At 45.0% G+C, this 12,610-nt stretch overlaps 1 protein-coding gene across 5 annotated transcripts in view; it reads right to left on the bottom strand.

Annotated features, from left to right (window-relative positions):
• The window catches only part of LOC123726227 (multiple epidermal growth factor-like domains protein 6), a 134,256-nt gene that overhangs the window by 77,503 nt on the left and 44,143 nt on the right, over positions 1-12,610 (bottom strand). For all 5 annotated transcript variants that reach the window (XM_045693368.1, XM_045693372.1, XM_045693371.1 and 2 more), the window contains 6 exons: positions 12,201-12,374; positions 11,843-11,974; positions 9,954-10,082; positions 9,632-9,760; positions 8,925-9,059; positions 8,562-8,696 (listed from right to left, as the gene is read on the bottom strand). In XM_045693368.1, coding sequence (XP_045549324.1) covers positions 8,562-8,696; positions 8,925-9,059; positions 9,632-9,760; positions 9,954-10,082; positions 11,843-11,974; positions 12,201-12,374 — 834 coding nt within the window. The remainder of the gene's footprint in view (positions 1-8,561; positions 8,697-8,924; positions 9,060-9,631; positions 9,761-9,953; positions 10,083-11,842; positions 11,975-12,200; positions 12,375-12,610) is intronic.

Raw genomic sequence — 12,610 nt, 5'->3', positions numbered from 1 at the left:
AGAGGGAGGGATGGATGGATGGAGGAAGTAGACCCAAAGGATGGCTCCGTTTCCTAGAACATCACCCTCTGAGGTCAAGAAGCCTCCCTCCCACACATTCACACAGCTGCCTGTCAGTGAGGCCAAAACACTGCAGTATAACACACACACAAATGTTTTACATTTTAGTCTTTTGTTTTTTTAAGATTATATTTGATAAACAATACAGAACAAACACATACAACCAACAACATAATACAAACATCACACCTGCCCAGACCCACTAGCACACACCTTCATCTCCAGCATCCCCTTCCGCCACATGGTCTCTCTCTCTCTCTCTCTCTTGCACGCACGCACGCACGCACGCATACGGGTTCCAGATACACCAAAGCCATTGTAAGCGAATGATCAGATTTTTACAATGTCTGGAGAAGTGTTTTAACGTGTTGGTATTATAGAATGATGCAGTAGGGTAGACCAGGCTGAGAATCACATGGTTGGCTCATAGCTAGCGTGCTGTCTGTTGATGCAGGGGTTGCAGTGAGCTCTCCTTTTTTCCATTATCAAAACGTCACCCTTTAATGAACACTTTTGTTCTTACCCAATGGCTCCAATACAGTGGTCTCTAACTCTTGTCCTGGGGGACTACAGAGTGTACAGGCAAATATTCCAACCCAGCACTTACACACCTGTTTCAAATAATCAAGGTCCTGATGTGCAGATAATACCCTCCCCCCCAACCTCCTGTTGATTATTGTGTAGCTGCCCAGCACAAACAGCACGAGAGAGGGAAACAGAAGACCAGTGTTGAGTAACTCATCTAAAATAAGAATATGAACTCATAAAGAGCTGGAACTACCGTGTGCGTAGAAGACTGTGTGGGTCCATGAGAAACACCATGAGAAAATAAAGATGGATGCCCAAACTGTGCATGTGCGTGTTTTGCAAGGTTGGGGTCCCTTGGAATTTAAGTCACTAAATTCAGGAAGTGATTAGCTTCTAATTTTCAGTTTATTGAGAAATCATTTAAAATGGATGCAATTTTTTCAATTATTGAATAAGAATTGCAGTTTATTTCTTAAATTGAATGACTTAAATTCGAATTGACCCAATTTCAAAGATTGTTTGCACAGTTCATATAAGGAAATCAGTCAATTTAAATAAATTCATTAGGCGCTAACCTATGGATTTCACATGACTGGAAATAAGGACATAGATCTGTTGGTTACAGATACCTTTTTTTTTAAAAGGTAGGTGCGTGGATAAGAAAACCTGTCAGTATGTGGTGTGACCACCAATTGCCTCATGCAGCGTGACACATCTCCTTCGCATAGAGTTGATCAGTTTGTTGATTGTGGCCTGTGGAATGTTGTCCTACTCCTCTTCAAAGGCTGTGCGAAGTTAATGGATATTGGCGGGAACTGGAACATGCTGTTGTACACGTCCATCCAGAGCATCCAAAACATGCGCCGACTGTCGGCGCCGACAGAGATGACCGCCTCGCTTCGCGTTCTTAGGAAACTATGCAGTATTTTTTTAATGTATTATTTATTACACTATTGCCCCAGGAAATCTTAGGTCTTATTACATACAGCCGGGAGGAACTATTGGATATAAGAGCAACGTTAACCAACATTACGACCAGGAATACAACTTTCCCGAAGCGGATTCTCTGTTTGGTCCACCACCCAGGACAATGGTTCGGATCCCAACAGGTGACCGAAAACAACGGCGCCGCAGAAGGGGCAGACGGAGCGGTCTTCTGGTCAGGCTCCGTAGACGGGCACATAGCCCACCGCTATCGAGTATACTACTAGCCAACGTCCAGTCTCTTGACAACAAGGTAGACGAAATCTGAGCATGGGTTGCTTCCAGAGAGACATCAGAGATTGTAACCTTCTCTGTTTCACGGAAACATGGCTCACTCGGGATACGTTATCAGAGTCGGTACAGCCACCTTGTTTCTTCATGCACTGCGCCGCCAACAGAAACAAACATCTCTCTGGTAAGAAGAAGGGCGGGGGTGTATGCCTTATTATTAAAACCTGTTGGGGCTAGGGGGCAGTATTTGCACGGCCGGATAAGAAATGTACCCGATTTAATCTGGTTACTACTCTTGCCCAGAAACGCGAATATGCATACAATTAGTAGATTTGGATAGAAAACACTCTAAAGTTTCTAAAACTGTTTGAATGGTGTCTGTGAGTATAACAGAACTCATATGGCAGGCCAAAACCTGAGAAGATTCCATACAGGAAGTGCCCTGTCTGACAATTTGTTGTCTTTCTGTTGCATCTCTATTGAAAATACAGCATCTGTGCTGTAAGGTGGCATTTTCTAAGGCTTCCATTGGCTCTCTAAAGCCGCCAGAAAGTGGAATGGGGTGTCTGCTGTCTCTGGGCGAAGAACAGCAGGAGAGTTTGTGAGTGGTCAGCCTGGGGACAGTGAGACTGAGATGCGCAGTCACGAGAATTCTCAATTCTTTTCTTTCAGCCTTTGAATGAATACAATGTTGCCCGGTTGGAATATTATCGCTATTTTACGAGAAAAATAGCATAAAAATAGATTTTAAACAGCGTTTGACATGCTTCTAAGTACGGTAATGAAATCTTTTGACTTTTTTTGTCACGTAATAGACTCGCGCGTCACCCTTCGGATAGTGACCTGAACGCATGAACAAAACGGAGCTATTTGAATATAACTATGGATTATTTGGAACCAAAACAACATTTGCTGTTGAAGTAGAAGTCCTGGGAGTGCATTCTGACGAAGAACAGCAAAGGTAATCCAATTTTTCTAATAGTAATTCTGAGTTTAGTGAGCCCCAAACTTGGTGGGTGTCAAAATAGCTAGTAGTGATGGCCGAGCTATGTACTCAGAATATTGCAAAATGTGCTTTCGCCGAAAAGCTATTTTAAAATCTGACACCGCGATTGCATAAATGAGTTCCGTATCTATAATTCTTAAAATAATTATGTTTTTTGTGAAGGTTTATCATGAGTAATTTAGTAAATTCACCGGAAGTTTTCGGTGGGTATGCTAGTTCTGAACATCACATGCTAATGTAAAAAGCTGTTTTTTGATATAAATATGAACTTGATTGAACAAAACATGCATGTATTGTATAACATAATGTCCTAGGAGTGTCATCTGATGAAGATCAGCTGTATTTAGCTGTGGTTTTGGTTTTTGTGACATATATGCTTGCTTTGAAAATGGCTGTGTGATTATTTTTGGCAGGGTACTCTCCTGACATAATCTAATGTTTTGCTTTCGCTGTAAAGCCTTTTTGAAATCGGACAATGTGGTTAGATTAATGAGAGTCTTGTCCCCTATCCATAACAAGTTAACGAGTCATGGTGTGATCATAACAACATACAGGAACTAAAGTCCTTTTGTTCACCTGACCTAGAATTCCTTACAATCAAATGCAGACCGCATTATCTACCAAGAGAATTCTCTTCGACTATAATCACAGTCGTGTACATCCCCCCAAGCAGACACCTCGACGGCCCTGAAAGAACTTCATTGGACTCAATGTAAACTGGAAACCACTGTCATGACGTTGGCCTGTGGGTAAGGTTTATGACCCCCCCCCCCATAAATACCTTTCTCCCTTCCCCTCTCTGACCCTACTGAAGGACTTGAATAGCCTGTGTTAAATATAGAGAGTCTGGGAACATCAAACAAATGGGGAAAAGGAACCATATTTTGGTAATAAAACCAGTTGGAAATATGCTTGGGAACGTAATGAGTATGTATGTCAATTCGCTTGTCATCTGAGACATTATGACTGATGACAGGACGACATAAACTGTACCTAAGAAAGTATACACCCTCAAGTTATCAGAGTAACATGGAATTAATTGTTATGCAATTGAAATGTTTGATATTGGAATTGTTTGTTAGGAGATTAAATGTAATTTTAGCTTCCAAATGAGAGAATTGGGTTTTCATAAGGAAAGTGCCCTGCTTGATCAGTGGCCCACCCCTGTGAAGAGACAGGGGTTATAAACGATGAAACACATCCTTCCCCCGCTCCACTATATAAGCCTTTGACGAAAAGATAACCAGGTTGTTCCAGCACGTGAGGTCTGCAGCCTCTACGTTAGAAGGACACACATGTCAAGGACAGAACTAAGCCAACCTCGGCGTGAGCTTTGGTGGCGAATGGTATGAACTTTGAGCTTATTCACTACAGAAGTGATACTTCCTAGCCGTTGAGTTAGCAGCGGCCGCTGTAGACGGGGGCTAGGAAAGGACGGACGACGGATCCAGTCTAACAGACGGACGAAGATACCACCACGTATCCAATTTACCACCAGAGACATTCTTCCGAGTTTACAGGAAGATCTGTTGGCCAACCCGGCCAGCATCTACGACCAATCTACCGAAGCGCAGCTCAGAGTAAATATTTATTGCATTTTCCTTTTCCAAATGGGCGGTAATTTAGAATGCATAAGATAATGTATTTACGATAGCATAGCTGATGTTTCTTTGTTCCTAAATCTTCCCGCTCTTTCATTCAAGCCCAACCCCCTTTCCTTTGTGTAACCAGCCATCATGTATGACATCATTTGTATTCGGTGTATTTGTAATTCTGTGTGATTAGTTTAGGTATTTAGTAAATAAATAATTAAACCCAATTTTGTATTGCTGATTCAACTTGTTAGCCAGGGTTCGTGAAGATAGCCAAGAATTTACAACTTTCATTATGAGACTGAAAATAAGATAAGGGTTAATATTGACTGCTATCGATGTAAAATATTACTAAGTATTTTAAGAGTTTATTCGGAAGATAACGGCTCTATAAACGTTCTTCCGTGGTGCCCCGACTTTCTAGTTAATTACATTTACATGATTAGCTTAATCAGGTAATATTAATTAGAGAAAGAATTTTATAGGTTAGCATGTCATATCACTTAATCCGGCATAGCCAAAGACACGACACCACATATCCTGAGGCTGCATTTATTGTAGCTGGGGATTTTAACAAGGCTAATCTGAAAACAAGGCTCCCTAAATTTTATCAGCATATCGAATGCACGACCCGGGCTGGGAAAATTCTGGATCATTGTTACTCTAACTTCCGCAACACATACAAAGCCATCCCTCACCCTCCTTTCGGCAAATCTGACCACGACTCCATTTTGCTGCTCCCAGCCTATAGACAGAAACTGATTCCACACTTCAAGATTGCTTCGATCACGTGTAATGGGATATGTTCCGGATAGCATCGAACAACAACATTGATGTATACGCTGATTCGGTGAGCGAGTTTATTAGCAAGTGCATCGGTGATGTTTTACCAACGGCAACTATTAAAACCGTCCCCAACCAGAAACCGTGGATTGATGGAAGCATTCGCGCAAAACTGAAAATGCGAATCACTGCTTTTAATCAGGGCAAGGCGACCAGAAACATGACCGAATACAAACACTGTAGCTATTCCCTCCGCAAGGCAATCAAACAAGCTAAGGGTCAGTATAGAGACAAAATAGAGTCGCAATTCAATGGCTCAGACACGAGAGGAATGTGGTAGAGTCTACAGTCAATCACGGACTACAAAAAGAAAACCAGTCCCATCGCAGACCCCGATGTCTTGCTCCCAGACAAACTAAACAACTTCTTTGCTCGCTTTGAGGACAATACAGTGCCACCGACACAGCCCACTACCAAAACCTGCCAACGTGAGTAAAACCTTTAAACATGTTAACCCTTGCAAGGCTGCCGGTCCAGGCGGCATCCCTAGCCGTGTCCTCAGAGCATGTGCAGACCAGCTGGCTGGTGTGTTTTCGGACATATTCAATCAATCCCTAGCCCAGTCTGCTGTTCCCACATGCTTCAAGAGTGCCACTATTGTTCCTGTTCACAAGAAAGCTAAGCTAACTGAGCTAAACAACTATCAGCCCGTAGCACTCACTTCCGTCATCATGAAGTGCTTTGAGAGACTAGTCAAGGATCATATTACCTCCACCCTACCTGACACCCTAGACCCACTCCAATTTGCTTACCACCCCAATAGGTCCACAGACGACGCAATCGCAATCACACTGCACACTGCCCTAATCCATCTGGACAAGTGGAATACCTATGTAAGAATGCTTACTGTTCATCGACTACAGCTCAGCATTTAACACCATAGTACCCTCCAAACTTGTCATTAAGCTCGAGATCCTGGCTCTCAAACCCGCCCTGGGCCAACTGGATCCTGGACTTTGACGGGCCGCCCCCAGGTGGTGAGGGTCGGAAACAACATCTCCACCCCGCTGATCCTCAACACTGGGGCCCCACAAGGATGCATTCTCAGCCCTCTCCTGTACTCCCTGTTCACCCATGGCTGCGTGGCCAACTCAATCACCAAGTTTGCAGATGACACTACAGTGGTAGTCTTGATTACCAACAACGACGAGACGGCCTAAAGGGAGGAGGTGAGAGCCCTCGGTGTGGTGTCAGGAAAATAACCTCACACTCAACGTCAACAAAACAAAGGAGATGATCGTGGACTTCAGGAAACAGCAGAGGGAGCAGCCCCCTATCCACATCGACGGGACAGTAGTGGGGAAGGTGGAAAGTTTTAAGTTCCTCGGCGTACACATCACGGACAAACTAAAATGGTCCACCCACACAGACAGCGTGGTGAAGATGGCGCAACAGCGCCTCTTCAACCTCAGGAGGCTGAAGAAATTTGGCTTGTCAATAAAAACACTCAAACTTTTACAGATGCACAATCAAGAGCATCCTGTCGGGCTGTATCACCGCCTGGTACGGCAACTGCTCCGCTCACAACCGTAAGGCTCTCCAGAGGGTAGTGAGGTCTGCACAACGCATCACTGGGGGCAAACTACCTGCCCTCCAGGACACCACCACCACCCGATGTCACAGGAAGGCCAAAAAGATCATCAAGGACAACAACCACCTGAGCCACTGCCTGTTCACCCCGCTATCATCCAGAAGGCGAGGTCAGTACAGGTGGATCAAAGCTGGGACCGAGAGACTGAAAAACAGCTTCTATCTCAAGGCCATCAGACTGTTAAACAGCCATCACAAACATTGAGTGCCTGCTGCTGCCTGCTGCTAATAAAAAATTGGATGTAATAAATGGATCACTAGTCACTTTACTCATCTCATATGTATATACGGTACTCTATACCATCTACTGCATCTTGCCTATGCCGTTCGGCCATCGCTCATCCATATATTTATGTGTACATATTCTTATTCATTCCTTTACACTTGTGTGTATAAGGTAGTTGTTGTGAAATTGTTAGATTACTTGTTATACATTACTGCATGGTCGGAACTAGAAGCACAAGCATTTCGCTACACTCGCATTAACATCTGCTAACCATGTGTACGTGACCAATAAAATTTGATTTGATTTTGATTTGATTTGATGCTCAATGGGTTATACTCTGGTGATTTTGCAGGCCATGGAAGAACTGGGACATTTTCAGCTTCCAGGAATTGTGTACAGATCCTTGCGACATGGGGCTGAGGTGATGGTGGCGGATGAATGGCATGACAATGGGCCTCAGGATCTCGTCACAGTATCTCTGTGCATTCAAATTGCCATCGATAAAATGCATTTGTGTTCGCTGTCCGTAGCTTGTGCCTGCCAATACCATAACCCCACCGCCACCATGGGGCGCTCTGTTCGCAACATTGACATCAGCAAACCGCTTGCCCACAAGACGCCATACACGCTGTCATCTGCAAGGTACAGTTGAAACTGCGATTCATCTATGAAGAGCACACTCCTCCAGCGTGCTAGTGGCCATCGAAGGAGATCATTTGCCTACTAAAGTCGGTTAGGACGCCGAACACCAGGGTCGTTACCAGTCATATCAAGACCCTGGTGAGGATGATGAGCACGCAGATGAGCTTCCCTGAGACGGTTCCTGACAGCTTGTACAGAAATTCTTCAGTTGTGCAAACCCACAGTTTCATCAGCTGTCCGGGTGGCTGGTGTCAGATGGTCCCGCAGGTGAAGAAGACAGATGTGGAGGTCATGGGCTGGCGTGGTATCACGTGGTCTGCAGTTGTGAGGCCTGTTGGACGTACTGCCAAATTCTTTAAAACGATATTGGAGGCGGCTTATGGTAGAGAAATTAACATTCAATTCTCTGGAAACAGCTCTGGTGGACATTCCTGCAGTCAGCATGTCAATTACACGCTCCTTCAAAACTTGAGACATCTGTGGGATTGTGTTGTGTGATATTTTAGAGTGGCCTTTTATTGTCCCCAGCACAAGGTGGACCTGTGTAATGATCATGCTGTTTAAATCAGCTTCTTGATATGCCACACCTGTCAGGTGGATGAATTATCTTGGCAAAGGAGAAATGCTTACTAACAGGGATGTAAACAAATGTGTTCACCCCATTTTAGAGAAATATGTTTTTTGTGCATATGGAACATTTCTGGGATCTTTCATTTCAGCTTATGAAACATGGGACAACACTTTACATGTTGCATTTATATTTTAGTTCAGTGTAAATACACATTTCTGTTCCCAATAAATGGACAATGAAGTACTATTCTGCGTTGGTCTGGGCTGGCATGCCATGCACTGTACCCACCTAGGTCACAGTTGTCCCCATGGAAACCAGGCGGGCACTGGCGCAGACACTCCCCTGTCACATGATCACAGGGTACCTCTGATGGACACTCACATGTCCTCTTGCAGGCAAGGCCATAGTATCCTCTGTCACATTCTAGAGAAGAGGCGCAAAAGTGGGTTAAAAGTGCTGGTTACACAGTTAGGGACAGTTTCCCAGACCCAGATTAAGCCAGACAGAACCATTCCTTGATGTGTGTGTGTGTGTGTGTGTGTGTGTGTGTGTGTGTGTGTGTGTGTGTGTGTGTGTGTGTGTGTGTGTGTGTGTGTGTGTCCATGCTTATGTGTGTGTGAGTGCATGCAGAACATCTCCTGAACCACTGACCCTCCTGGCAGTTCTTGCCCTGGTAGCCTGGTTTGCAGACACAGGAGCCATGGCGGCGGTGGCACTCCAGGCTGTTCTGTTGGAAACACTGGCACTCCTCCGAGCAGCCAGGGCCGTATGCCCACTTAGGACACGCTGGGTAGAGACGGCACACCAAAGGGTTAAACAGGACTGCAGGCCTGATAGGGCACACAGGAATACTGCCTGACTGTGGCTCAGTTGGCAGAGCATGGTGTTTACAACGCCAGCATGGTGTGTGCAACGCCAGGGTTGTGGGTTCGATTCCCACGGGGGGCCAGTACAAAAAAAAAAATGCATGAAATGAAATGTATGCATTCACTACTGTAAGTCGCTCTGGATAAGAGCGTCTGCTAAATGACTAAAATGTAAAATGTAACTGTGTACATGGTTGTGCAGGCCAAGAGGTCCAGGGCCCGTATTGATAAAGAATCTCATTGTTGGGGTTATGATTTAGGGTCAGTTTAGCCATTTAAATCACATTGAATAACATTACATGGACAGAGGGGACCTAATCCTCTGAGATGCTTGACAGAACCCGATCCCAGTATGATCCTGATGTACTAGGAATGAGTCTTTCCTTGAGGTAATCACTGGGTCTGGCAATTGAAATAAATGGCTACCGGGAGTAAATGTATGACAGAAAGGAAACAGAAAGTAGATAGTCAGTGAGATGTCACGCCACTCACGTAGGTGACAGAAACGCCCATAGAGCCCAGGGTCACACAGGCAGGCTCCGTAGGTCCGATGGCAGCGCCCGTTATTGGCACAGTTACACTTCTTATTGCAAAGTTTCCCATACAGCCCGCTAGGACAGCCTATGGAGCACAGAGACACATAGAGAAGAGTAGAGAGTACATTATAGCACATTATAATGTGCACCAATATTGGAATTTGCACTTTTGGGATAATTCAAATGCTAGGTAAGCTAAATCATATGTACCATTTAAAGAGAAAACAGTGCTATTTTTATCCAGGTCTGCATGATAACATGAATGTGTGCCAACTCACCATTCTGGCACAGATCCCCACTGACTCCAGGTGGGCAGCGGCAGTGCCCGCTCACAGGGTCACAGGTGGCACCATTCTTACACTTACAGCTGAAGAGGCAGTTCCTGCCAAATGTGCCCTCTAGACAAGCTGAGCAGAGGGAAGGAGAGAGAGAGGGTGAGAGAAGCATAGAAGGTGTATGGCGTTAAATCTCTCAATTAAAGCTGGATACGTCATCAAAATAGGCCATTTCTGTTGGATGATTATGTCTGACATAATGTGAAATTCCCTTCAAACACAAGGTAGGTAACTTTTATACAGATGTAGGATCTTAATTTGAGCCGCAGGAAATGCAGCTGAGCTTCAGGATTTACATAGATTCACTGAAAACCCACACTAACACGCGGTTATACTAACAGTATTGTACTTTCATGTGCCCTACTTTTGTCCAGCTAATAGCCCCACCACCGATCAAGCCACATTATGGCCTAAATGTTCAAATCCTGTTGCTGCAGGATTATTCTGCTATGGCAATACTGGTTGAATTATGATCCTACATCTGTAGCTTCACCCAGGAATGGGTTAACCCCATATGGGTTTGTTGGCTAAAACACAGCAGGTTCTCAATAACACCTGTGACTTTGAGGATTAAACCCTTTTAATGTTTTGATACACTACATGACCAAAAGTATGTGGACACCTGCTTGTCGAACATCTCATTACAAAATCATGGGCATTAATATTGAGTTGGTCCCCCCTTTGCGTCTATAACAGCTCTGAGAAGGCTTTCCATTAGATATTGGAACATTGCTGTGGGGACTTGCTTCCATTCAGCCACAAGAGCATTTGTGAGGTCGGGCACTGATGTTGGGCGATTAGGCCTTGCTCTTAGTCATCGTTACAATTCATCCCAAAGGTGTTCGATGGGGTTGAGGTCAGGGCTCTGTGCAGGCCAGTCAAGTTCTTCCACACCGATTTTGACAAACCATTTCTATATGGATCTCGCTTTGTGCATGGGGGCATTGTCATGCTGGAACAGGAAGGGGCCTTCACACCAAACTGTTGCCACAAAGTTGGAAGCACAGAATCGTCTAGAATGTCATTTCCCTTCACTGGAACTAAGGGGCCTAGTCCGAACCACGGAAAACAGCCCCAGACCATTATTCTTACTCCACCAAACTTTACAGTTGACACTATGCATTCGGGCAGGTAGTGTTATCCTGGTATCCACCAAACCCCGATTCGTCCGTCGACCTCCGCCAGATGGTGAAGCGTGATTCATTACTCCAGAGAACGTGCTTCCACTGCTACAGAATCCAATGGCGGCGAGCTTTACACCACTCCAGCCGAAGCTTGGCATTGTGCATGGTGATCTTAGGCTTGTGTGCGGCTGCTCGGCCATGGAAACCCATTTCATGAAGCTCCCAACGAGCAGTTCTTGTGCTGACGTTGCTTCCAGAGCGCAGTTTAGAACTCGGTAGTGAGTGTTACAACCGAGGAAGACGATTTTTATGTGCTATGCACTTTTGCACTCGGCGGTCCCGTTCTGTGTGCTGGTGTGGCCTACCACTTCGCAGTTGAGCCGTTGTTGCTCCTAGACGTTTCCACTTCATAATAACAGCACTTACAGTTGACCGGGGCAGCTGTAGCAGGGCAGAAATTTTACAAACTGACTTGTTGGAAAGGTGGCATCCTATGACGGTGCCACATTGAAAGTCAAGGAGCTCTTCAGTAAGGCCATTCTACTACCAATGTTTGTCTATGGAGTGTGCTTGATTTTATACACCTGTCAGCATCGGGTGTGGCTGAAATAGCTGAATTCACTAATTTGAAGGGCAGTCCACATACTTTTGTACATATAGTGTATATTTTGTTCTCTCTGCATGGCATCAGGTGCAGAAGAGACTCACTCTGGTTGCAGACAAGGCCTGTCCACCCATCAGGACAGTCACAACGTCCCTCCTCCAGGTCACACACACCACCGTTGGAACAGTCGTCACACGTCAGGCTGCAGTCATGGCCAAACGTTTCGTTTAGACACACTGGTGAGGAAGAGCAGGAAGAGGAAGATGAGGTACAATATACATATATAGTAACGGAGTAAAGGCAATTTTGCCATTGTTTGCTATCTAAAAAAATATGTGCAAACAGGCTGTTTATGATCTTTCTTATAAGCTGCTTACATATGTGTTACGACTGCTTTATCTGGGTATTACAACAGTCTTATATATATGCCTTATGTGGGTGTTACTACAGGTGTATGTATACCAAAGGTCTTGGTGAGGGTGCTCTGGGCCCGGAGCTCTCCCAGGCCGTCCTCCTCATAGTCGTCATAGCGCTCCAGCGGCTGGAAATTGTCATTCAGCAGGGTGACCTGGGGTGGAGGAAGCTTCACCGCCATGCGGCCGCTCCACTCCAACAACTCTACTGCCCGCTCCAGGGCTGGAGGGAGGAAGTAGAACAGTCACTGTCTCTGTCTCTGCACACTTAGTCTCCATTCTAATATCCACTTTAGCATGCCACTTAAATAAACTCTGAGCCCTAGTTACAGCCTATAACGTCTACTGCCTGGCATAGTTTACCAGAGTTTTTCTCAGTCAGGTTATGGTCAAGTCAGGATAAACTTTTGGCCCTAAGTATTATTTCGACCTGACTACCGCCCAGACAGGATTCATTTT

Source organism: Salmo salar, chromosome ssa13 (genome assembly GCF_905237065.1).
Source record: "Salmo salar chromosome ssa13, Ssal_v3.1, whole genome shotgun sequence".
Classification (NCBI taxonomy): domain Eukaryota; kingdom Metazoa; phylum Chordata; class Actinopteri; order Salmoniformes; family Salmonidae; genus Salmo; species Salmo salar.
The sequence above is the reverse complement of the archived record's forward strand: the minus strand, read 5'-3'. Positions and strand labels throughout refer to the sequence as shown.